This window comes from Sycon ciliatum, chromosome 1 (genome assembly GCF_964019385.1).
Source record: "Sycon ciliatum chromosome 1, ocSycCili1.1, whole genome shotgun sequence".
Lineage (NCBI taxonomy): Eukaryota > Metazoa > Porifera > Calcarea > Leucosolenida > Sycettidae > Sycon > Sycon ciliatum.
The window spans coordinates 95,186,517-95,214,380 of NC_088643.1; the positions used below are offsets into that span (position 1 = coordinate 95,186,517).

A 27,864-nucleotide genomic window follows, 5' to 3' on the forward strand; every position below is an offset into this window, starting at 1 on the left:
AATAGTAGGAACACAAGGTGTTACCATAAGACAAGCAAGAAGTGTCAAGGTAAAACTATTACACTCTCCCGGAACACAAGGTGTTACCATAAGACAAGCAAGAAGTGTCAAGGTAAAACTATTACAGGAACATCACTATCTTTACTTATAAGTTATAAGAAGAGGCACCTGTGACGTGTGTGTGTGTGTGTGTGTCACGCTCCTTATAAAGAAGAGGCACCTGTGACGTGTGTTTTTGTGTCACGCTGCCCTGAGCACGCGAAGGGTGCGAACAGTGGAGCACAGTGTAGCTAGCGCGCGGCCGCAGAAGCACTGAGCACGCGAAGCGTGCGAAGATTCGCACGCTTCGTTCGCACCCTTCGCGTGCTCAGTGCAGTGCTTCTGCGGCCGCTACCTACACTGTACTACACTGTTCGCACGCTTCGCGTGCTCAGGGCAGCGCTGCTCCGCAGCGCTTCAGCGTGACACAAACACACACGTCAGTGACGTCACAGGTGCCTCTTCTTTATAAGGAGCGTGACACACACACACACACAGACACACGTCACAGGTGCCTCTTCTTTATAAGTAAAGATACAGCTCCCTGTTATGACCTACTAGTAGTATCAGAAGCTGAGGCATTCAATTTGAAAGCAACATACCGGTGAAAACTTCTGCCATCCAGGCGTATCACAACCCAGGTGTTCCTCAAGCACTTCTCGCATGTCTCGAACTGCTTGACGTATTCGTACTTTGACTTGGCCATAGCAGACAGTCGAAAAACAACAAGCAAGTAAACGCAAAACCTCAATTATTAATTTTTTGTTTATGCACTGACATGATCTTCTTGATCATGTAACTGTCATGTTGCACGTTGCGCGTTGATCCATAATTATCGAAGACGACGAAGTGCGCCATGTGCATGCTAGCAAACGTGGGATCGAGCGGGAGTGACCTTTTTTGTTTTGTTATTTAGTTTTGAATCTTGAAAATCTCGGAAAAAGTGACGACAACGTTACCGCGTACCGGTAGATCTATGGTGGAGTATGGATGGTACGGGTGGGTACGTTCAGCTCAGGGAGCCCTACGCATACGGTACACATATACGGTATACATACGGTATGCGTAGTGCTCCCTGCAGCTGGCCTGGTTCAGCTCAGCTTTTCGCTGGGACATGTCAGTCCGTGCGCCAAGGGGTACTCAAGGGTTGATTTTATTTGCAACCGCGGGAAACGAAGTCACCAAGACGCCTTCATTTGAGGCCTTTGGAATTGGAGAATTTATTGAATTTAGGTATGGCTCTCGTCCCTTCTAGAGAACTAACCAAGACCCTGTGGGGGCAGAAGGAGACTTCTTTGGCTCCGTGAATACACTAGCTATGCGGTGGTCTAGTTAGTTTGAGTGTGTGGTTCGTATTCAAAGTGTTCCAAGCCGCAGTTCACTCGAAGGTCATCGTGGATACGTCTGCACTTGAAAATCAAGGCTGGAAAGGACTGCCTGGTGTGTCCGAACGGTATGTTTTGCACTGAAGGCATTTTTTGTATGAATTGTTGAAAGTGTCTACTTGTTCGAAATGCAAAAGAGATGGTCGTAGATCCTTGGCCCACAACGCCCCACTAAATAAACTATGACCTGTCGTGAAATTATGTGAAATTGATCAACACAATCATCCACAAATTATCCTATGCCAAAGTACTGCAAATGCAAATAATAGCATCCCTTTACCTAGGTCATGTTTGTAGGGCCTTATGTCACATCTTTGCATGATTTCCTCATGCAAATCGTGTGCCTAGCTTCGAAAACACATTGCGCTAAGGGCCGAATATATACCTGTGAATCAGAACAACAGCACTCACTATTGCTTTCATGAGTGGTAATGGTCAGCTGAAAGGAAACTTCTATCCATCAACTCATAAGTAAAGTAATGACTAATCTCCTTGCTGCGCATGTGGTTCCTTCGTATTTACATGTACCGTAAAGTACCGCCAGAGTGCCCCACCATCTCGTCCTTTCGGGGTCGTATTGTGGAGGTGGTCTCCTGTCTGTAGGTTATACGACACGAACTTTGTACACATATTGCACGCTCTGCAGACAATCCGTACCTTCGAGCGGAAACGAGCTCCACACAAAAACCTGCTTAGTGTGACCTTAGTACACTAAGTTGCTCACACCGTACGAACTTCGTTGCACTCTGCCATACGATTTTCCTTTCCCTGGCTGTAAAATATGTCGCGGCAAAATATAGGTGGGGCGCTCTCGCGGTACTTTACGGTATGTGCGCCTCTCTGTGTTCGGTGAATGATTTTGAATATTTGCGCACGACTTCAGGATAGTGCACATTGTGTGGATGTACCTGCGTATGTAATCCTTTCATGATTTAAAAATTAGGAGCCGTGTTTCTCATCACCGTGGACAAGTAAATGTCGGCCAATTACGTAGCGTTTGGAGACTTGCACAAGTACAGTTGCGTGTCAATTATGCGGCACCCGCGGAATAAAATGAATATTCTGGACGACTGAAGCTACAAAGCCATTTTGTGTTGACAGATCAAAAAGACAGCACTTCGAAGTACCTGTATTTATCACTAGTATTACCCTGAGACAGTCGTGCTCATCTCTAGAGACTGGCTTGTATTTAACTCAACGTAATGGCAACTTTCATGATGCTGACTGTCTACATTTACTTGAAGTAGGACTATAAATACTAAATATAAGGTCTATAAGCTGTCAGTGCGGTGCTGTTGGATACCCGACATGCCATGTGACTGACCGCCAGATAAACGACATGCGATTGTACCGGTCACAGTGTAGCTGGGTTTTCACGAAAAAATGAAACTTATACGATTGTGAGAAAAGTTCAGAAACCACACTTACACACGTACACACACACACACATGCGCGCGCACGCGCACACACACACACACACACCTGTCCTGTTCTGTTGAGCCACTACCACAACTTGGCACAAGGATCGCATCGGCCCCAAAGGGGCAGTAGAGCGAAAGTGAGAGGTGTTGGCTTCGAGTTCACCTATCTCTACGGTGAACGCAACCTCGATCGAAAGTCATGCCGAGTGGCGAGTTGCACGTGCGACTTCTAGACATCGATTGCGTACAAAATGCAAAAATCAGTTTTCTGTTTCTGTTTTATCAATGCTTTTGTGAAGGGATTCATGGCGTGTTAAAAAAACAGTGCTAGAGAGAGAAGGCTAAGTAATTCCTAAGCCTCGAGTAATTGTTCTGCTCAGAGTGTAGGTACTAAGCAATCTGGTTCTAATAGCAGCCATGGCAAGTCCGGCGGGCGAGAGTGTGACGGTAAGAATCAGCCACCCCGAAAATTCAACAGACTTTGATATTGTGTGCTTCTGACATTCTTGAAGTTTGTCATTGCATTGGTGCATGTGGTACATGTATTTGAAAATATCAGTATTGTTATCATTATCCACAGGGCTACTCGTGTTTCCGACGTGTGTTCATGCCCAGAACGCGAGTTGAAAATGAGAAAATAGTTCAGGACATATTTTTTTCGCAAGCTTCGTGTATTGTACTTCAAAGGAGGAGTATACTATATTTTTGAAATACTAGTCAATGTAATAGGCAGAAGTCGAATTCTATGTGCATGCAGAGTGCTATGGTGTATCCAAAGTTGAAGAGAACTTCGGTGTGTATGTCACACAAGGGAGCATTTCGAGCAATTCATTAGACGAGTGGCTACAGCTGAGTTGGTTCAGTGTGGTGCTCTTTTCTGCAAGTCTTCTTGCCGGAGTAAACGTTTTTTTTGTACAGTTTATTTCTACATGTGAGCCGAGCCAAGCAAAAAGGTGGCTTTGGCATACTTTTTGGAAAATTCTTTTTTCATGCCAAACCAAAGTGATGTCTATTTGTTTGGTGATTTTCTCGATTTGTTGGCAAAACGTTAAGCCACTTTTTAGTGTGACGCGGCTTACGTATGTAGTGCTGAATGCTGTTTATGTGCCTTATAAGGGCATTGTAGAAGCGTGTGTGCATGCCTTTCTATGTACATGGGACACGTCGCGCATTTCCCTTGATGATCATCCTTCAAAGCGGTGAACCCCTTGATAGGCGACAAGCCTCTGGGTCATCCTAATAAAGATATTATTAATTTATTTAATTTATTATTACTATTATTAACGTGCATTTTGTTTCTCATGGTTTCTGTGATTTTTGCAGGCACCACGGTTTGCCGCATTCCGTGGCCGAGGTTTAGGCAGATCGAGCGTAAGCAGTCCGTCACGCTCAAGTGACGCATGGTCAGAGCAGTCTCCATCGCCAACTGCTTCCTCTCCTGGCCATCAACAGCAAGAGCAACAGCAACAACACACTGACACTAGCAGTAAAGCAGAAAGTAGTTCAAGTCGCTTCAGCGGAGGAAGAGGTGGATTTAGTGGAGGCCACTCTGGCGGAGCTGATGATGGTGACAGCTCCGGAAGGCCTATGTTCGGCGGACGTGGTGGCGGTGGCGGTGGCTCTAGCTTTGGTGGTAGAGGTACTGGTGGATTTGCCGGTCGATCGGGTGGCTTTAGGCGGAACGACAATGATTCTCAAGACGGCGAAGGTGACGAGAGTAGCAGCAGAGGTGGCCGAGGCGGTGGCTTCAGTGGACGTGGTGGACGTGGCGGCGGCCACTTTGGTAGTGATTTCCGCTCTGGAGATCGTGAGGAGAATGGCGGTAGCTCTGGTGGTGGCCGGCACGGTTAGTGGTAAGAGTGGCTACAAGAAGCCGACACCTGTACAGAAGTATGCCATGCCTGTCATCATGGCTGGTAGAGACCTCATGGCCTGTGCACAGACTGGCTCAGGGAAAACAGTAAGTTCGGCCCTGGGTACATGTACAGTCATAATATTATTCTGCCATTCCTATGCCGCGGTGTCGGGCCCATACATTCACTTACCATTCCTATGCCGCGGTGTCGGGCCCATACATTCACTTACCATTCCTATGCCGCGGTGTCGGGCCCATACATTCACTTACCATTCCTATGCCGCGGTGTCAGGCCCATACATTCACCCACCATTCCTATGCCGCGGTGTCGGGCCCATACATTCACTTACCATTCCTATGCCGCCGTGTCGGGCCCATACATTCACTTACCATTCCTATGCCGCGGTGTCGGGCCCATACATTCACTTACCATTCCTATGCCGCGGTGTCGGGCCCATACATTCACTTACCATTCCTATGCCGCGGTGTCGGGCCCATACATTCACCCACCATTCCTATGCCGCGGCGTCGGGCCCATACATTCACTTACCATTCCTATGCCGCGGTGTCGGGCCCATACATTCACTTACCATTCCTATGCCGCGGTGTCGGGCCCATACATTCACTTACCATTCCTATGCCGCGGTGTCGGGCCCATACATTCACTTACCATTCCTATGCCGCGGTGTCGGGCCCATACATTCACTTACCATTCCTATGCCGCGGTGTCGGGCCCATACATTCACTTACCATTCCTATGCCGCGGTGTCGGGCCCATACATTCACTTACCATTCCTATGCCGCGGTGTCGGGCCCATACATTCACTTACCATTCCTATGCCGCGGTGTCGGGCCCATACATTCACTTACCATTCCTATGCCGCGGTGTCGGGCCCATACATTCACTTACCATTCCTATGCCGCGGTGTCGGGCCCATACATTCACTTACCATTCCTATGCCGCGGTGTCGGGCCCATACATTCACCCACCATTCGAATGCCCAGGCTTTCCCACCCTCCATTCTTATTCAGTGTGCATGATATGGCAAGGGTGGGGGTAGCTATGGCAATGCGCCATCCCGGTGCATGGCAATGCGCCATCCCGGTGCATGGCAATATTTTGCATTTCCTTTCATTGGTGTGCTCTAAAAGTCTAAATCTGATGCAGTTCAACGGTTTTCCAGCTGCGAACAGACTGCCCTAGCCAGGATGATAATACCCTGCTGTAGGTGTTGCGTGTTACGCAGTGCGAGTTCTCATTTTGTTTTGCAATGATGTTGTTGTCTGTTATCTCACTTGTCCCTGGCTTAATTGTCCCTGGCTTCTGTTGCTGTGTACAGGCTGCATTTATCCTTCCCGTCATGTCTCGTATGATGAAAGACGGAATTGACGCGTCAAAGTTTGCCGAAGTGCAGTCACCTGCTGCCATTATTGTAGCACCTACTCGTGAACTGGTCACTCAGGTATGGACGGCATAGAATACATGCGATATGCAGTGTTCTGTATGGTGATACTGCTTTGGTGGGACCCTCCCCCCCCCCCCCCCCCCCCCCCACACACACACACATTCTGTATTATCTAGTCCCTGCGATGTCATGCCTGGTTGCTCAAGTTTACTCGCACTGTAGAAAAAGAAATAGTCATCAGTGAAATTATCATAGTAATTTGGCACTGCTTGTGTGGAATTATATCTTGTTAGGCTGAGTATAGCTCTTGTCTTCCCCAGTAACAGTGTAGTATGCATGTGCATGGCCTTTTAGCTCGGAGTTGAATTTGGTTAGCTCGGGCTGCGTAACGAAATTGACGAATTGATAATCCTAATAATACGAATGTCACGCTCGCTGTACACAGTATCGTGGCCGTTTACTGCCTGTGTGTTCTGTACTACCAAAGACTGTAAGTTGTCATTTGTGATTCAGTTACAACTTCAGGTTACACTAGCTGTAGACTGGCACACTCAAAAGTCTGTTTTTGTTTCTTCCTTTTTGTTCCTTTCCTATGCTTTCCTTTCGCCTTGCAGATTTGGCTAGAGGCGAAAAAGTTCTCCCACACAACCATGCTCAGACCTGTAGTTCTATATGGCGGTACCAGTCTTGGGAGACAGATCCGTGAAGTGGAGGAGGGATGTCACATGGTCATAGCTACCCCTGGTCGCCTGATGGATGTCATCAACAGAAGAAAGGTACTACTATGTGCAGCGCAATGTCATGTGTGTCCCGTGTTAATAACGCTGTGTGTTGTGTTAGCCACCGGTATTGCTGATCAATCGTGAAGAATTCTAGTTGAGAGGATAGTGACCCTTGCCTCAGTATGGGCAAGAGTACATGAAAAGTAGAGTGTGCAGCTCGGATGGGTTACTGTCACGACGGCGGAATTCCGTGATTACATCATGTTAGTGATGTAGTGCGTACAAGCAGGATACAAGCAGGTCTCTTTCTGCACAACTGCAGCTCGTTGTACGCACTACGCCATTTCCCGCCTCAGATCTGCGTCAAATATGATGCAATCACGGAATTTCGCCGTGACAGACACCCATAGTAGAAAAAGCCCCAAGCTGCACACTCTGGGTTTCATGTACTCTTGGTACGGGTTGTAGTTGACATCGAATTGTATTTAGTGCTACAAAATAAGTGTCGTATTTCTTGATATTTGATACTTCCACTTGTGATGTTTGTTGCAGATTGATTTGGGTGCAGTTAAGTATCTGATTCTTGATGAAGCTGATCGCATGCTCGATATGGGCTTCTTGCCCAGCATTCAGAAGCTTGTTGAGAGCAGCTGGGCATGGCCTCCGGTCGTCAGACGCTCATGTTTTCAGCCACCTTCCCAGACGAAGTGCAGCAGCTGGCAAAGAACTTCCTGGATGACTACTTGTTCTTGACTGTTGGTATCCTGGGCTGTGCAGCCAGTGATGTCAAGCAGAGTGTCGTGCAAGTGGAGGAGTTTGGCAAGCGCAAGAAGCTCATTGAGATCTTGAGCTCGCAAGGTATGTTCTGGTGTGGCAGGTGTGACTAGTTGAGATGGGTACAGCTATCACGGGTACATGGATAGCGGTCTGGGTTTTCTTGTGCTATGGCCACTTGTGCGTAGCTGCAGGGGCATGTTCTGTTTAGTGACTGTGCTCTGCTGATAATCATTTGCATCCGCTGATTCTCTTTTACCTACTGTCTTCTATGCTTGGTGCTATCTTCTACTGCTTGTGTGACCAGGGATGGACAGAACGATTGTCTTTGTGGAGACAAAGCGAACAGCCGATTTCCTCGCGTCGTACCTCTGCCAGCAGCGTTTCCCGTGCACTAGCATTCATGGGTATGTGTTTTAGAACTGCTTGTTATGTCCGTTACATGTACAGCAGTGTGGATAGAAAGTACTCAAATGTTCACCTGAATCATTGCCAGAGGTTCTCATTTCAGTGGTGACATGTTATGCTCATTTTCGAAAACCAAGCGAGGTGTTTATTTCTAGCTTCCGTGCCCGGCTCCTGATAGTGTGGTACATGTACACGACTGTATACCGTATATTCTCTATTATGAGCGCCGTGCTTATATTTTTTCAACACCCTCTACCCCGTGCTTATATTGGAGACCGTGCTGATATTTTTTCAACCAATGCATCCATACAGAGCGAGAAGAAATACATGCTAGATATCATGCATGCAGCATTGATTTCCACCAAGACCGTGCTAATAATAGAGACCGTGCTTATAATGTTTCGAAAGGTGCTCACAGTGTGCTAGTATTAGAGACTGTGCTAGTAATGTGCTTATAATAGAGAATATACGGTATGTGTGTTCCTGTAAGAATGGGATGAGATGCTGTTATTCTACATTTCTGTGCTTTCTCGGTGGAACTCACTGCCACCATCATAAATACACAAGCCGCCCAATTTTTATAGCTGCTCATCTGTGCTTTGTAAATCATGGATGATGTGTATGCTTTGTAAATCCTGGATGATGTGTATGCTCACTATTACACAAAGACACACAATGAAACTCTTGGGCAAATTCCGTTGTGACCCAGAGTTTCATGGCTGGACCAATCATCAGGCAATTGTGTACGCCGCTCTGCCTGAATCAGGTATTGAGCACTTTCGCAGAACCTAAGCCTACTGCCTCTATGCTCACTATTAATCAAGAGTACTCAGATGGCGAGCCAAGCAAGCCCTCAGTAAATGTTCTACTTCTCTAGCTGTAGACACTACGTGCTCTGAAAGACCTTCCAGTTGCCCGTCATCATCCAAAGCAATTCTCTGGCATGAGCTAGACTGCTTTGAGCTGGGAGCATCAGCTGATGGTTCTAGATCGTTCGCACTGAGCAGATCATATATTTCTTCATTCGAAATCCACACATAAGAGACGACGACCACTAAACCTCGTGCCGCTCCTCGCGACACTTGTAGGCAATGCAACACTTGCTCAGCGGCGCGTAGGATTGCACCTCTGTTCAAGCGAACTCGCGGACCGTGCTCCTCAGTGATAGGATCAGGACCTCGCATGCTGTACGCCTTGCCTGTGTGCCTGGGACCGATAGCAATGATCGAGCCATGATAACCCTGTAGCGTTTGCTCCACGACATGTTGAACGACGCTGCGGTAGAATACTTACTGTTCATCTTTCCATTGGAGAACAGCATCAAATTCGTATTCACTCTCACCTCCTCCACCTTCGACACTTCCCGGTATCAACTGGCCAGCGAGTGAAAGGGCATCGTCCTTGATTACTAGACGCTTGGCAACAGTATTGCTAGGTTCGTCAGTCGCAAATACGCACATTTCCTCTGCACTCTGTCCAGAAGTGGTTGGTGTCTCCGGACGCGCTACTCGGACAACCGTTGCGAAGTCGGGAAGTGTTGGACTGGTTATTTCCACTCGTGTTCCAGCTGCACGTGCCGTGCCTGGACGAGCGAAGCCAGACTGCGGTCGCCGAGCCATTCTCTTCCTCCCAACTCAGACAAACAATAATCCACGGGAGGTAGATAGACTCTTTCGAAGATGGTTGCGACATTTAGTCTTCCTATCCTTTCGCAAGGAAACTATTTCAAGTATTTGAATGGGCCCCAGACTGTCATTGGCCATGCAAATGATACAGTTCACAGACAGCCTGTGAGTGTGATAGTGACACTGACAGAACAGCCGGAACAGTCAGAAGGTAAACGAATCACGTAACCTTGACAGCGTGACCATGGTGACACAGATGAGGGGTGTGTCACTATGATGAATGAACAAGTAAGTTACATACCGGTAATCATTAATAATAATTATATTTTTAATTTTGTAGTCTTCTCAAAACTGCGCTGCTTTGTATGACTAGTATGAGTACCGTGGAGTATACCCCTTGAGGCTTGACCCACGTAACTCGTATACAATGTACATGTAGTTGCAGCAGGTATGGCAAGTTGTTCACGTCTCCCTAGACGTGTAGACAAATACATGTACATGTATTTTGTATTTGTATTTATGGATTCTCCACATGTATGTTACTATTACTAGTATTAGCGTACACACTGAAAAAGTGACTACGGGTAAGTCTGCTGGCAGCACCTATATACAACGGTTGACACGCAAGCATAGGTGACCCATACATGTATTGTACATAGGAAATAAAGCATGGCGGGTCCTGGGCACTGAGCGCCAGGCACTACATGTACTACACTCCAGTACATCACAATCATGATGCTTTGCATACTGCTTTGGGGGATAAAGAGGTGATGATGAGGCACCAGTGCTCCTTCAATACTAATCACAGTTATAAGCTGGCAGTATAGACAGCCACAGTACATTCTTCTTCTATTCTCATCTCACTCGGAGACGGCTAATGGTGCAGTATGCGATAAAGGAAGCCACATGCGGCCCTATACACGCATTCTCAGCACAAACAAACAAACAAACACACGCCATTGTACATAGTAGTCAGTAAGTGTGAGCATGTATAAGTGCTCACTCAGTCTCCACACACAAGACACGTTTATGAACAAGGAGACTTGTAGGTATATAATATTATTAGTCTTGCAGGTCACACCAGCGCCGTAGCACCACAAGCAGTGTGTGTTGTGCTAGAAACAATACAGACTGTGGTGTGCAAAGTCAACATCATAACTCAAGACAATCAGCCGGGCTATTTTGAAAGCTTGGAAATATGCACGCACCACACACACATACACCCGCACACACACACACACACACACACACACACACACACACACACACACACGTACGCCGGACACAGACAATAGTCGGAAAACAATGCCGAGACTGATGTCTTGCAGACGTATATAGTACAAATAACTTTACAAGGGTAAACGGGGGCAACTAGAACTAACTGACCAGCAAGGCTGGTTGCACTCTTGTGTCCAGAACACAGACAGAAAAACGTCCAGCGAAAACAACACCTCATAGAGTGACAGCATTGTGCGAGGTGAATCATACAGAAAAGCACAGCAATCGACAGAGCATCCGCACATTCCACACCTCGCACAACTTATAACCTGTATTGTAGCAGCAATATTGAGAAATCTATCAGAGAGAGAGAGTAACGCAGCCTCAGTAAATGTTCTACTTCTCTAGCTGTAGACACTACGTGCTCTGAAAGACCTTCCAGTTGCCCGTCATCATCCAAAGCAATTCTCTGGCATGAGCTAGACTGCTTTGAGCTGGGAGCATCAGCTGATGGTTCTAGATCGTTCGCACTGAGCAGATCATATATTTCTTCATTCGAAATCCACACATAAGAGACGACGACCACTAAACCTCGTGCCGCTCCTCGCGACACTTGTAGGCAATGCAACACTTGCTCAGCGGCGCGTAGGATTGCACCTCTGTTCAAGCGAACTCGCGGACCGTGCTCCTCAGTGATAGGATCAGGACCTCGCATGCTGTACGCCTTGCCTGTGTGCCTGGGACCGATAGCAATGATCGAGCCATGATAACCCTGTAGCGTTTGCTCCACGACATGTTGAACGACGCTGCGGTAGAATACTTACTGTTCATCTTTCCATTGGAGAACAGCATCAAATTCGTATTCACTCTCACCTCCTCCACCTTCGACACTTCCCGGTATCAACTGGCCAGCGAGTGAAAGGGCATCGTCCTTGATTACTAGACGCTTGGCAACAGTATTGCTAGGTTCGTCAGTCGCAAATACGCACATTTCCTCTGCACTCTGTCCAGAAGTGGTTGGTGTCTCCGGACGCGCTACTCGGACAACCGTTGCGAAGTCGGGAAGTGTTGGACTGGTTATTTCCACTCGTGTTCCAGCTGCACGTGCCGTGCCTGGACGAGCGAAGCCAGACTGCGGTCGCCGAGCCATTCTCTTCCTCCCAACTCAGACAAACAATAATCCACGGGAGGTAGATAGACTCTTTCGAAGATGGTTGCGACATTTAGTCTTCCTATCCTTTCGCAAGGAAACTATTTCAAGTATTTGAATGGGCCCCAGACTGTCATTGGCCATGCAAATGATACAGTTCACAGACAGCCTGTGAGTGTGATAGTGACACTGACAGAACAGCCGGAACAGTCAGAAGGTAAACGAATCACGTAACCTTGACAGCGTGACCATGGTGACACAGATGAGGGGTGTGTCACTATGATGAATGAACAAGTAAGTTACATACCGGTAATCATTAATAATAATTATATTTTTAATTTTGTAGTCTTCTCAAAACTGCGCTGCTTTGTATGACTAGTATGAGTACCGTGGAGTATACCCCTTGAGGCTTGACCCACGTAACTCGTATACAATGTACATGTAGTTGCAGCAGGTATGGCAAGTTGTTCACGTCTCCCTAGACGTGTAGACAAATACATGTACATGTATTTTGTATTTGTATTTATGGATTCTCCACATGTATGTTACTATTACTAGTATTAGCGTACACACTGAAAAAGTGACTACGGGTAAGTCTGCTGGCAGCACCTATATACAACGGTTGACACGCAAGCATAGGTGACCCATACATGTATTGTACATAGGAAATAAAGCATGGCGGGTCCTGGGCACTGAGCGCCAGGCACTACATGTACTACACTCCAGTACATCACAATCATGATGCTTTGCATACTGCTTTGGGGGATAAAGAGGTGATGATGAGGCACCAGTGCTCCTTCAATACTAATCACAGTTATAAGCTGGCAGTATAGACAGCCACAGTACATTCTTCTTCTATTCTCATCTCACTCGGAGACGGCTAATGGTGCAGTATGCGATAAAGGAAGCCACATGCGGCCCTATACACGCATTCTCAGCACAAACAAACAAACAAACACACGCCATTGTACATAGTAGTCAGTAAGTGTGAGCATGTATAAGTGCTCACTCAGTCTCCACACACAAGACACGTTTATGAACAAGGAGACTTGTAGGTATATAATATTATTAGTCTTGCAGGTCACACCAGCGCCGTAGCACCACAAGCAGTGTGTGTTGTGCTAGAAACAATACAGACTGTGGTGTGCAAAGTCAACATCATAACTCAAGACAATCAGCCGGGCTATTTTGAAAGCTTGGAAATATGCACGCACCACACACACATACACCCGCACACACACACACACACACACACACACACACACACACACACACACACGTACGCCGGACACAGACAATAGTCGGAAAACAATGCCGAGACTGATGTCTTGCAGACGTATATAGTACAAATAACTTTACAAGGGTAAACGGGGGCAACTAGAACTAACTGATATACAGGAGAGACACACACACACACACACACACACACACACACACACACACCAGTGCTGATAGCTGAACTAACTGATATACGGGAGAGACATAAACACACACCAGTGTTGATAGCTATACAATGACGCTGGTAGTGGTAGTAGCAGGGGCTCACCTGACACACACAGTCACAGCGGCCAGTCCAAATCCAAGTGAAACCGGTAACACGCAGGACTTACCACCACAATTGTGGACTATGTTGTATAACTGCTAGTCCATGGGTAACTGCGGCCAGCGCTGCCGCTGATGCTGCTGCTGGCTCTGCTAATGCTGCTGGCACTGCTAATGCTGCTGATGCTGCTGGCACTGCTAATGTTGGCACTGCTAATGCTGCTGATGCTGCTGGCATTGCTGATGCTGCTGGCACTGCTGATGCTGCTGGCACTGCTGATGCTGCTGCCGCAACAGTTGTCTGCGTATGTGTTTGTTGGCTTAGCGAGAGTCATTGTCCTCGTCGACACTGGTATAGATCTTCAGTGCCTTCTCCCTGAAGTAATAGCTGGATACGGTTGACTGATTGCCAAAGCGTGCGGTATCTTGCTTCTGTATGTCTTTACGCCGCTCATCGCTCAGATTCTGCAGCTTCTCCTCACTGTCACAGTAGAAGAACACCACACCGTCGTCCGACAGGTTGACCGGGTAGTCTCCGAGTGATCGAACGTCAGGGTCCCAATCTTGATCGGGCATATCAAGCAATGCAGTGTCACACGGGAAACTGCCACGACCGCGAGCAATCTTCACACGCTCGGCTGGTATGGCTGAGAGGACGGAAATAGCATCTTTCAGTGTGTTGGGTAACTTGTCGTGCAAGACGATCTCTTTCCATGGTCCCAACGAATATGAAGATGGCCTCCACCTGCGAACAAAGACAATCGTTTGCAACGAACTTGTCATACATTCCGGTTCTGGCAACACTTGTAGGAAGACATCCCAGTTAGTGTAAACACTGATGTCTTCTTCAAACTTCATTGTGTCGAGAAGAACGGTCGCTGGATATTTCCAGCAACGCTTTCGCAGGCGCAGCCTGGATGGGTCACGTGGCATGGATGATGGAAGTGATGTCGAGGAATCGTTCAGAATATTCTTCTTTAACTGTAGCACGGTCATTCCTTTGCTCACCACGCTGGTGCACAGGAGGTAAGATTCATGCGCATCCTCGTACTTTGCCATCGGTTTCTGCGCTGTAACAGCTGCTGCTGCTGTGGCCTTTGCAGTTTCTTCAATGGGAGCGGTCGTCTCAGTTGGCTCATCTGCTGCTGGCGATGGCGGTGCTGTTTTTGCGTCCGACCCGTTAGCTCCTGATGCTGCAATTAGGAGTGGTGGCGTTGCCGATGCTGCTGACTCTGCTGTACCATTAGTTAGTGCTGGTTTTGCAGCAGGAGAACTTCCATTCTCCTGCTCCTCCTGGGCTGGATTGTCGAGCTGAAACAGGTGTACCTTCACACGGTACTCACCGATTCGCAGCGCTCTGCCAAGGCTGACGCGGATGCGGGTTTTGCCGTCATATTGCGTTAGCAGCTCCGTTGGTCGGGTCACTTCAAACTCCTGACCAGTGCCATATGCTCTGTGTAGTTTGAACGACTCAACAGGGAGCTGGATCTCTTCGGAGAGCTTCTCCTTCACATCAGATATAGTCTTGCGGTTGTCCATTGCCAGACAGATTGTCCGAGCTGTGTTTCCGTTGGAGGTCGGTTGGCTTTGGCTTGCTTCTTGGCCTACGGTAGCATTCCGATACCTGGAAATGGCCTCTTCTGATGGCAACGTGACAGTTAGCAGCAACGTATGAAGGCAAGTGTCCACAATGCCCTGCAGGCGAGACGTCTCGTACGGAACTAACACATCTTGGAGTTGGTCTTCAGTGTAGGCTGCAGATACATAGATCTTGTTAGAGACGTAGAAACCAAGCGCTTTCAGAGTTGATGTCTCCTTGGTCATCAGCTGAGGAGCAGAGTAGTATCGGTCCGCAAGCAAACGTATTCCTTCCACACTGCACTTGAACTTCTTTGCAAGGTATAGACGTAAGTCATGCACCGTCCATTGCAGATCAGCACAGATCATTGGCTTTCGTGTCACTGTCTCAGCACTAAGGTCCACATAGAAGATCTACAACATCAACAATAACACACAGAACCGAAAACAGCAAAGAGAATTTTTGTTTTAAAGCCTTGAAGCAATGCAATTCCTTTCACTTTCTGCATGAATAGTGGGTAGGACACTAACACAACAGCTGCTTGCAGTCAGCCAAACCAAGGGCAGACTCTTGCATAACAAGCACACTGTAATACGTCTTCTCATGCAGCTGGCTGTGAACACACAAATTCCATGTTCCTGGGCCCAAACAGGAAACCCGGTCATCAAGTATCATCCCTGTTCAACTTCTATGTCCTATCATGGATTTCCGTCAAACCGAAAGTCAAGCAGCATTCAAAGAATATCCAGTGCATACATGTATGCATCTGCATGTTCCATATGCATCTGCATGGGCCACATGCATTTGCAATAGTCACCATACTACTCAAACTGCCTCACCTTCAGGAAGCAGCAATCATCGGACGACTGGTATTCCTCAAACTCTTCATTCTCACAACGTGCTTCCAGCATGAAGGCCAGTGTCTCACTTGAAGAGAATGGAGTTGCTGCAATCTTGGAGAGAGGTGTTGACACATCTAGATGGTCCAGGGATTTGCTCGGAACTTCGTAGAAGGAATCGTACTTCACTAAGCGGCATCTCTCCAGCGGTACAATACCCGCATCAAGCTCCCACAGCCTAAGAGCAGAGAATTAGAACATAGGGTAACGTTAGTTACCAGCGTACGCACCTGACCACTGCTCACACCCCAAGCACTATCAGACACGGATACATGAAAACGGCGGAAATGTTTTATTGATCCATTCCAGAATTCCCCAAAGGCAAAAGACACCTACCGAAAGGGGCTTCTACCAATATACAGGTGAAACAAGTGAAGAAAATTATGATAGGGAAGTGAGAAATGAGGATTTCAGACCACACATACCCTCGATATGGTAAACAGAACTTACTTATGGGCTTCCACCAGTGCCTCGCCAAGTGGCAGCTCGTTATGAAACGCAATCTGCCGACCAACAAGCTTGTCATGGCCGGGATCATCATAGTAGATTCTGGTTCTCAGAGTAGAACGTTCCCGCTCCACACGAATGCGCTCCTCTTCTTCTTCGCGAGCAACACGGCCTATCACCTCTGTTACATGTTCCGGTAACATGGCTGTTTCTAACGGCATGGCATTGCGTTCTGCGTTGACCTGAAAGCAAATCATTCCAGAACACAGAGCAAAAGAAGCGAAGAGTTTGCTATGAATGTCAATTCTTCCAGCTGCTTAAAGCACTATACATGACGCAAAACAGTCGGACCCGGGTAACCATGGTTATCACACACTGTACCCGTATCCGTATGAGGCCATACCATGTCTCGTGTCAGGGTAGGTTCACTATTCCGCAGCCAAATGAGATCCGTAAATGAGCACCGCCCCAAGGTAGTACTAAATTTGACCAAAGGCTATGACAGAAGCGTATTCCATTTCCAACAAACCCAACTGATACTGAAATGCAGGAGCGTGAGTTCTTTGTTTCTTCAGTAATTCACATGATGCAAGTTGTCTTTTGGAAGTTTTGGTGCTTTCCATACCGTTCTGCCTCTTCCAGGAGGTCATGGAGCTGCTTCCGCACCTTTGGCGTGTACGCAGCAACAAGCTCAAAGTCATGCACTTGCGTGCGTGGAAGTTTTCTTGAAAAATAATTGTAGGGGTTCGCGACAGGGTGGGTCAAGAACCGCCTTTTCCGCTTCCGTGGGAAGCCACCGTCCCATTATCAGGCATCAGGTACGGCTCCTAAATGGTGGGGGATAGATCAGATCCACCAACCAGAGGCCAAAGGCTGAATCCCATTTGCCACATGCATGTTCTCCTCATGCCAGGCCACAAGTTTCCAGTTCACTGTGGGTCGCAGCATGGCTGGAAAAAATCCTTCCGCTTTCAAGCAGGACTTGAACCTGGTACCTCACGTTTTTCAATCATGGTCTTAGACCAACCCACTGTGCCTGCCTGCCTTTCTTGAAGTCTATGAAATCAGAATTGCATACAGAACAGTTTGCCCGTTCCGTATACACACATGTATTCAATGCAGCTGGAGCTACTCACCTGTCTATACATGAGCATGTACGCATTAGCTGATGATCTGTACATGCTAGAGTAGGAATAGAACGATGAGCTGGTCCCAGAGCCAAACGTACTCTCAATATCTCGGTCAGAAATCGCCTTCACCGTTGTGTCATTGAAACTGTACCACTCGCCATCTTTGAAGGAGCGAATGTAGGCATAGTAAGGTAGTACTAAATTTGACCAAAGGCTATGACAGAAGCGTATTCCATTTCCAACAAACCCAACTGATACTGAAATGCAGGAGCGTGAGTTCTTTGTTTCTTCAGTAATTCACATGATGCAAGTTGTCTTTTGGAAGTTTTGGTGCTTTCCATACCGTTCTGCCTCTTCCAGGAGGTCATGGAGCTGCTTCCGCACCTTTGGCGTGTACGCAGCAACAAGCTCAAAGTCATGCACTTGCGTGCGTGGAAGTTTTCTTGAAAAATAATTGCAGGGGTTCGCGACAGGGTGGGTCAAGAACCGCCTTTTCCGCTTCCGTGGGAAGCCACCGTCCCATTATCAGGCATCAGGTACGGCTCCTAAATGGTGGGGGATAGATCAGATCCACCAACCAGAGGCCAAAGGCTGAATCCCATTTGCCACATGCATGTTCTCCTCACGCCAGGCCACAAGTTTCCAGTTCACTGTGGGTCGCAGCATGGCTGGAAAAAATCCTTCCGCTTTCAAGCAGGACTTGAACCTGGTACCTCACGTTTTTCAATCATGGTCTTAGACCAACCCACTGTGCCTGCCTGCCTTTCTTGAAGTCTATGAAATCAGAATTGCATACAGAACAGTTTGCCCGTTCCGTATACACACATGTATTCAATGCAGTTGGAGCTACTCACCTGTCTATACATGAGCATGTACGCATTAGCTGATGATCTGTACATGCTAGAGTAGGAATAGAACGATGAGCTGGTCCCAGAGCCAAACGTACTCTCAATATCTCGGTCAGAAATCGCCTTCACCGTTGTGTCATTGAAACTGTACCACTCGCCATCTTTGAAGGAGCGAATGTAGGCATAGTAAGGTAGTACTAAATTTGACCAAAGGCTATGACAGAAGCGTATTCCATTTCCAACAAACCCAACTGATACTGAAATGCAGGAGCGCGAGTTCTTTGTTTCTTCAGTAATTCACATGATGCAAGTTGTCTTTTGGAAGTTTTGGTGCTTTCCATACCGTTCTGCCTCTTCCAGGAGGTCATGGAGCTGCTTCCGCACCTTTGGCGTGTACGCAGCAACAAGCTCAAAGTCATGCACTTGCGTGCGTGGAAGTTTTCTTGAAAAATAATTGCAGGGGTTCGCGACAGGGTGGGTCAAGAACCGCCTTTTCCGCTTCCGTGGGAAGCCACCGTCCCATTATCAGGCATCAGGTACGGCTCCTAAATGGTGGGGGATAGATCAGATCCACCAACCAGAGGCCAAAGGCTGAATCCCATTTGCCACATGCATGTTCTCCTCATGCCAGGCCACAAGTTTCCAGTTCACTGTGGGTCGCAGCATGGCTGGAAAAAATCCTTCCGCTTTCAAGCAGGACTTGAACCTGGTACCTCACGTTTTTCAATCATGGTCTTAGACCAACCCACTGTGCCTGCCTGCCTTTCTTGAAGTCTATGAAATCAGAATTGCATACAGAACACTGAGTTTGCCCGTTCCGTATACACACATGTATTCAATGCAGTTGGAGCTACTCACCTGTCTATACATGAGCATGTACGCATTAGCTGATGATCTGTACATGCTAGAGTAGGAATAGAACGATGAGCTGGTCCCAGAGCCAAACGTACTCTCAATATCTCGGTCAGAAATCGCCTTCACCGTTGTGTCATTGAAACTGTACCACTCGCCATCTTTGAAGGAGCGAATGTAGGCATAGTAATGGCCACCACTCGCACTCCCCGAGTGAACCATTATGGAGAACAACTCATACTCATGTGCTGGGCTGGACTCATCGCTGCTGCTTGGTGTCGGTGACGCAAGTTCCTTCTCGTTCGCCGCGGCATGGTGTTCACGATCACAGCTGTCAGGCTGCTGGCCTTCCGCCGCTGCAGAGCATGACGACGCTTCACCGATTGTTGATGTCACCGCGACGTCATCATCACCAGTGAGACCTGTCGCGGCAGCGCTAGGAGGAGTTTGTCCAGTCTGTTGGCAAGCAGTGTCACAGTGACGACTCGCCACGCCGTGGCCGCCGCCGTCCTTGCCAATGAAGTTGCTCAGATCCAACCTGTGTGGGAAGGTCACGCGATCGTTCAGCTTTATGCGATGCATCGTTGTGTAGTCAAAATCAAATCGCTTCAGCTGCAGCGTGAGAAGGTACGGGAAGCTCAGGAACTTCAGTCCCTTGTGCGCGTCCACCTTCTTGTCACATTTATCGCACATGTACTGGTTTGACTCGTCCAGGGTCTCTGGTGTGGCGAACGCTTTCAGAGCCTCCTCAACACTACCGCAGGCTTTGCTGGCACCGAACGGCTTAATCACCAGTGGCACATCCAGGAATGTATCGGTCCTTGCACTTTCGTGGCCGCATTCCAGGCACTTGACATAGTCCTGCATTTCACCTTCATACAGCTGCTTGATGAGATTGTCTTGGTCTGTTCCCTTGAACTTCTTCTCCAGTGCATCAAACATAACGCGGCACAGCTCTTGGATATCATGCTGTTGCCATGCATCACTGCTTGTCCAGCCAAAGCTTTTCGTGACGTCCGTTGTTTCCACCGCATCCTTTGTGGACGTCTGCAGGTTGGCGAAGAGCTTCTGCAGCTGGAACGGGATGCTGCGCGATTCTTCGTCCGGTGTGCCGTCGAAGCGCCATCGGTAGATGGCATTGCGGAATTCCGGCGTCATGTACAGTGTTTGCAGCAGACTGTTCAGGTAGCATGTCATTGCCTGGTTCACCAGTCCCACATACTCTGTCTTTGCATTGCTGCTGCTGCTGCTGGCAATACCGCCGCCGTCGCTGCCGTACGTACCTGTGGTCGAGCTCACAGTGTCATCATCCGTTCCCAACGCCACCAAGTTCATAGAGACTGGAGTGGTCTGATCTTCAGGATAGAGGCTATTTCCATTGCTCTCACCGGCGTGTATGTTGGTACGGTCGCCTTGCTCATTGACGCTCACAAAGCTCTTCACTGGGTCGATACCATCTTTCTGGGACAGCAGGAAGTTCTGCCGTTTGCCCGATAGGCCTAGCTCGCCCAATGTTGTTGTGGAGTCAGGAATCAGTCGTTCATCCGAACCGTTCGGATTGCACCAGACCAACACAAACGTATCAATCATGTAATGCGCTAAGCTAGCGACCTCTTGATAGAAGCTGCGCACGGTAGTTGTCGGAGTGCACGTAGTTCGATGCTTGGAGCTGTGAAAGTCCGCTGTAGTTTCGTCTTGCACGACGCAAACAAAACTTTCACCGTCATTGCACGAAACAAACTCCATATTCGCCAGTTTGCCAAGGCCAAAACTAGGTAGTGGACCAACGCAGGAACATCACTATAACTGATAAAACGAAGAATAGAGAATAGCACAAGAGGGCTCACTGCCAGAAAGTACAGTTGGAGCCGTCGGACTAGTCGACTGGATGCGACTCTCAATCTTCTCTCAAGACGCGATGACATATTTTTTATAGGTTACTTTTTCAGCATCGTGGCATTTTGTGCATCTTGTGCTTTTACTTGGCCATTTTTACTTGAAGTAAAAGTTCAGGGCTCACAGTCCAATACAAAAGCGTCGAGTCGCGCACGGCTTTGCGCGGATGTCACGTGATGACAACTGACCAATCACAGGCCTCTATTCTCCTCTATTCTCAAATCTTTGATCTAGTCCACTACATCGGCCCTGATGTCCACGAAGCTGGGATTCGCTATGCTGATTCAAAACCCCCAAACTCAGTGATCTACCGCAGCGTTTCACCATTTTCCTTCCAGTTTTCCGGCACGGATTAGCCAAAGTCTGGTCGTTTTGGCTTCGATTTCGGCACAGCAATCGGAAAAGTGATCGGTAAATGTCTGGAGAATTCCACGCTGAAAAAAATAAGCCATAGATGATCAAAATCCGCCAAGAATGAGATGTAGTGGACATTTTTGAGTGAGTGCCACTCAGCGCGCAGAACGCCAAAAGTGCAAAAGCAGCACCAGATCAAACAACAAGAAAAACGCATGCATGCAGCGGAACAGCAACGCGCGCGCCGTCCAACAGAAAATCATTGCGCACAGATTTTTCAGTGTTCTCTCCTCAGTTCGCCCGCGGAGTTGGTTGCTGTGCTTTCGTTCTCGCTGGAGTTCTTGTGGCAGCGCATTTCGCCATCATGGAGGAACTGGTACCTCTGGAAACCTGGCCTTCAGTGGCCCTCAACTAACGCCTGGCGGATTTGCTGGTCCCGTTCGCCTCCATCCGATCAGCAGCTCTGTGTGGTATGTTCTCGGCGTTACCTGCCTGGCGAGCTCTGACTCGTTTGTTTGTCTTCTTACCTGTGGAACATCGCGATCGCTCATTGTAGCATCAGCATTTGGTCGAACAGCGGCTACATGACATGAATTTCCTGGGACTAGCACAGGTTGCCTGTCGCCTTCTCCTTCGGTGGACCAATTCTACAAGGCACAGTGAAAGGCAAGTCGTTGCCGAGGGCTGGCAGTAACTGTTCAGTGTTGCAGTGCAATTCCCAGTGCAAATAATAAAGCAAACTATTTCCACTGGAGTATGCACGATCGTAAAAGCACAAGATCGAGACGAACGGAAACGAGAATGGTTTGACACTGCATGCCAAGAGAAGGCGAGGAAAGGACAGGTCCGACCAAAATATCGCGAACATCGGCTCTGCAAGACAAGAACAGGCTACTCAAGCCAAGGTTCTTTCTCTTCTTTGTTCTGTTGGGATGCGTAGGATGTACACGATCGTGCTCTCGTGGGGTCACGCGACTCACGTGCACCAAACCCGCCCTCGCACGACGCTTTTGTCGATCCTGCATACCGACTGTGAGCCCTGAAGTTGAACAGCTCAGATCAGACGTTTGGCCATAATGGCCATGGCCATAAAGCCCAAAATATAAAGGCATGCATAGCCAAGAATCCTGACGTCAGCTGCTACTGTACATAGCATGCATGCTAGCCGCTAGCTCTTGTACTGTCTGTTGTAGTTGTACCAGGGAGTCGCGGGAGGCGACACGGGGTCACGAGGCCTTCCGGGCCGACTATGATTGACTCGCGGCACTTTCTCCCACTTTTCCCTCAGATATCCCCGGTGCGTGCCCTGAGTTATAAACCAACTACTCCGCGTACTTATGCATCCGGGAGTGCACTCCTTCGGATCCTTGACCTTGACTCGTGCAGGATCGATACTGATAGGATCGTGGGAAATCGTAGCTCGAAAAGAAGAACAAGAATGAACTACTTTTCCAAGTAATTAGTTGCATTTGATGATCGTGATGGAGGCAGAGAGTGCTGCTGATCGCGATCCAGATCCGGGTCAAGAATCACCTCCTGATCCTAAGGAAACCTCAGCTGACGTAGATCTACGTTCTCTTCGCGTGAACGCTCAGTCTGTATTGACTTGGGCCACAGGTATGCCGTATGGTTTGAATTCTAATTTTCTGTTAGGCCAAACTAAAGAAGGTGTGTGGTTCGACTAACATGGACATTTTTTTTACGGGCGGGCGGGCGGATTTTTTTTTTTAATATATTTTTTAGTACATGTAAATACACTGTATACGCGTATCGAGTAGACTCTACTACCAGCACAAAGGCAGCAGTCGTACCACTCACTGCACTGCACTGCAGTACAACTACAAGTCAAGTCCAATAGGAGCCGCCTGCGTCCGCAGACTCACGCCGCACAGCACGTAGACGTGGACGTGTTCAGTCCACGTACGTCAGTCACACGACAGCCCGCCGAAAAAAAGTTACGGTCGGGCTGAAATTGTACGGTCGGTCGGGTGAGTCGAACCACACACCTTCTTTAGTTTGGCCTTATTATATTTTTCAATTTGTCTTGAAACTATTTCAACCTTGCTACTTAGCGGCTTCTGATCTGGTGCGCGTACTGCATAAAAGTTGCGAATAATCATGAATTGGAAGAAATACTTGTGGGTTGATAGAGTGCAGTACTTGTTCAATGGTTTCTACAGAGCGTTCCGAATCCCAGCCGCTAAAGACCCACAGAAGGCAAGAAGCTTGCGTTGCAAAGCTGCTGTCCCGCCTGACTGCGGAGAAAGAAGACTCGTTTATGGTTGTTCTACAGCCGCTGCTGACGTCCATCAGCTCTGTCCTGCTCCCAGCTGCAGATAGGCCTGGATTTCAATGAGTCGTGTCCCAACTCCGGTGTGAACGATTTCCCGACGTCAAGACGAAGTGGGGTCAAGTCATGGGTGTTGCAAGGAAGCTGTCACAAGATGATCCGGTATTGAACGGTAGGTTTTGTAAAGCTACTCTAACATTTGGATACTATAAATTATAACATTAAATTATTGTATTCACGAAGCCATGCCCAAGACGTGCGACATAGCGTGCGTTCGTGTGTATGTGTGTGCGTGCGTGTGTATATTGTGTGGGTGTGTGCGCGCTTGTGTATGTCGTAAAATCCCGCCAGAGCACCCCTACCTCCGCAACCATTCGAGTAGATCCATTTGGGGAGGGGCGGATGGGCGAGTCCTGCTTGCCGCATTCAGTACTACATGAAAAAGTACTCCCCCTAAGAAAACTGTGCGTGCGTCTCGTACACCCAACAAAAGTCAAGAGCTGGGAGTCGTACAAACCCATCAAAACCCTAGGGTGTGTGCGATCTCTGGTCAAGAGGGTGGGAACTATTGCATACATTTCCAACCAGGTCGTAGACGCAGTACAGTACGACCTCACACTTCACATAGTCGTATGAGGATGCAACTCTATTGATAGACACGATAACGTGCTTGTAGATCTCTGCCATGCCAAAGTTGCATTCAGTAGAGGTAGTAGTCTCTGTCAAACGTGTTTGCCATTGGCTCACGGCACTTGTAGCAGCTGATCGGACGATGCAAATGGACCGTCAGGCGAAATTACTGGTCAGTCGGCGTCACGCATTTTTCACAAAAAATTGCGTTTCACCTGCTGGGAGAGTATGCGTGTACTCGAGTCTCATCCTGAGCACGTTTTTTTCTTCTTTTTTCAGCTCCAGTATAGCTGTATTTTTCATTGCAAAGCCGTCCTCGATTGTTGTGTTCGTTGTTCAAACGAAGTGGACATTCAATCATGAAGGCAGAGGACATAGGAGCCTGATTGGAGTTTCTCGTGGCATAGGACGGCCACACAGAGACACTTTGGGATTTTCTGAATATAAAATACCGTACGCACGATGCTGAGATCAATTTGTGCGATATCAAATTGTTTGTGATCTACCACATCGAGCAGAACGGGATCCAAACACAAGCTTACCGACGGTTAGGCTGCCGACCTGACTGGACAAATGATCCCTGGCTTCACCAGACGCCAGACGTCGGACACCATGTTCTTTGCCGCGACGTCCATCTCCAAAAAAGAACTCCATCTTCGTCGTGAAAAGGCTTGAAATACTCAATATTCAACCGAGATTCGCGGTCTCACCCTTTCTCAGATCGAATCATTTTTTGTTGTAGCAGTTGCAGGGCAGATCCCCGCCACTACTTCAACAGAAGATGGCTCCAAACCATGCCTGGAACAAGCCATATCGAGGTTGCAAGCCACCCCTCTCAGCACTTTTTTTGAAGAAATTCGAAATTTCAATGGTGGAAGATATACTATGAAGAGAATTTCAAAAAGTATATTTCGCGGAGCGATCGCTCAACCTACGTCATTCAAACTTTGCAGGATGATTCAGACGTACATGCTAGGCATGGAACCACAGGCGATGATGCCATAGCTGACACACAGAGTCACACACACGGCAGATTCGTGTGCACAGATACTAAATTAGTGGACGTCGTCATCTTCTTCCCGCTGATCTCAAATGTACGATGACGTGCTATTTCGCCTGACGCTCCCAGTCCACATTAGCTGGTTCTTGATATGCCTTCGAAAATATACCATGGCACGCACTTTCCACTGTTGTTACATAGGGCCGGACGTGTGTTGTCCTGAGCTTGCCACGATACTTTCCGATCTGTCCATCTCCTCTCTTTGTTAAGTTGGAGTTATTTGAAGAGCTGATGGCTGGTAACTTGCTGGTCAGCTGGTAGGAATACGTTTGCAAGTGTTGCTGCTGATTTGTACATTGAATTGCCGGAGTGACGTGGCCTTGAGTAGTCTTCCCCAGCAATGAACTGAAGAGTAGCATGCGTATTGAATTCTCTTGTTGCCGGTTCATCGGTCCCTCTCCATGACACCGGACCAGACTGAATTACTGGCGTCCCTTCATCGGCCTGCTTTTCGCCTCGAACTTCACGAGTTTTGAAATCTGGACCCAACATAATTAAAGTGGGACTCAATTGCGCAGTTCAGACGATCAATTGATGCAATAAGGGGTCATCGCAAAAGTGATTAGTCATCCCTGAAAAAACATCATTCATTTCGTACTCGGACCTCCTCTCCACCCTCCGAAATGAATGGACGACGAAAATCGCATGCAAGTACGAAGTACATGTGTATGCATAGCGTCAGTCGGCTGAGATTTTAGCTCCCCCCCCTGGAACGATCTTCGTTTCAGGGACGACCAAAAACTTGTGTGACCACTGACTTTCTTTCTCTGTTATCAAGCAGTATGCATTATTTGTAACAGTAATTACTTGTCTGTGTCATGTGGATGCATTGTCTTATTTCCTTTTTCAGGCTACAGCACAACCAAGAGAACGAAATGTACGTCGCAATCAAGCTATGTCGTTGCCATCTTCTATGTGCCATGCGTTACCTGATGTGCCAGCCTGCTATGTCGGATACCGCTAACCATGCATCGACTAGGCGCCAGGCGCGAACTGATGGTGGTAGTGGTGGTGAGAAGGAGAGCTCTGTGCCAGAATAACTTTGCAGTTTAGAGAGCGTGTCTGGGCAGGCGTGTATTTACCCCCATATTGCCAGGTGTGTATTTACCACCATATGAACCAACCATACGTGCAGTTGCAGTGGAGTCTTCAACTTCATTCTCCCGAGTCAAGCTCCTTGTGAAGACATCTAAGAAGAAGATTGCCTGATGAGTCCAGCCGGGACGAAAAGTACGTCGCAATCAAGCTATGTTGTTGCTGTGTCATCTGCTATGCGCCATACGCTGCCTGATGTACCAGCCTGCTATGTCGGACACCACTCACCCTGCATCGACTAGGCGCCAGACGCGAACTGATGATGGTGGCGGGAAGGAGACTGAACTCTGTGCCAGAATAGCTTTTCAGTTTAGAGAGCGTGTGTCGGCAGGTGTGTATTTACCGCCGTATGAATCAACCACAGTACGATCAGCTGACGTTATAACTTATAAGGATGATCCCGTGCAGCGATATTATGATATTTTTTAAGTCTTTTCTAAGGACTCTCCACTGCAGCGTTTTCTTTCCACTCGGTTCTCTTCTTTTCATCGCTCAGCTTGCACTTGCAATGCTTATACATACTGATCAATCCCGTTCAATTTTCCGTACATTTTTCTCAAAAGCCATAGCGCGGACGAAGTAGTGATTTTCCGTACAAATATGGAAAATACGGAAGGTTGATAGCACTGTGTTGAGGCAGCTATTGTTGACTTTATTTGGAATTAATTCTGTTGTATTTGCACACATTCCTGAGTGCATTGTATTACTATTAGCATCCAATGTGTGTTATCTGTGCGAGCTTCTAACCTTGTGAACATTCACCGAAGGTTCGGTTGGTGGCGCACAAGATCTTCCGGGATGGCTCTTGCGGGCTCTCAGCCCTGCGTTCACTGCATAAAACTTGGCAGAACAGTTCAAGTTTCAATTTAGGCCATTTCCTCACTCTGTGACTCCCAATATTTCACATGTGCAATGATTATAAGTATTGTAGATCACTGGGACAGCGCCACTTTGTTAGCCGATGTTAGTCCTGAAGAAAAATTGACTTCATTGCCCTAAAGGTGAGAAGAAATTGGGACTATTTGTGAAGGAAAACTTTGGAAAATGTAATTTCGAATAAAAGTCATTATTTTCGTTTATCTGGATAGGTCCAATATTTCACAAATGTGCAATATAAGTATTGTAGATTTTTTTATTTTTATTTATTTTTTTTTTCCATCGGAAGCCTCAACAGTGATGAACACAACTCTTAAGAGGGCCGATAACAGAGTAGAGGGGTGTGGGGTGAGAAAAAATAAT

The 27,864-nt window shown here is 47.7% G+C and overlaps 2 protein-coding genes across 2 annotated transcripts; one reads left to right on the plus strand and one right to left on the minus strand.

Moving 5' to 3' along the window:
• Nucleotides 1–1,186: 1,186 nt before the first annotated feature.
• On the plus strand, nt 1,187–8,734 carry LOC135806641 (probable ATP-dependent RNA helicase DDX4). The gene is given in 7 exon segments (XM_065320867.1): nt 1,187–3,292; nt 4,169–4,805; nt 6,041–6,163; nt 6,721–6,882; nt 7,381–7,492; nt 7,495–7,686; nt 7,910–8,734. Coding segments are annotated over 6 exon segments (1,101 nt in total). The 5' UTR covers nt 1,187–3,292; nt 4,169–4,406; the 3' UTR covers nt 8,023–8,734.
• Nucleotides 8,735–12,961: 4,227 nt separating this feature from the next.
• Nucleotides 12,962–21,299, minus strand: LOC135808965 (ubiquitin carboxyl-terminal hydrolase 47-like). Its single transcript, XM_065322219.1, has 6 exons — nt 19,245–21,299; nt 18,455–18,662; nt 17,607–17,894; nt 16,474–16,712; nt 15,964–16,201; nt 12,962–15,537 (listed from the first exon to the last, which is right to left on the minus strand). Exons 1-6 carry the CDS (start codon nt 21,044–21,046, stop codon nt 13,867–13,869), a joined length of 4,446 nt encoding a protein of 1,481 aa, XP_065178291.1. The 5' UTR covers nt 21,047–21,299; the 3' UTR covers nt 12,962–13,866.
• Between the last annotated feature and the right edge of the window lie 6,565 nt (nt 21,300–27,864).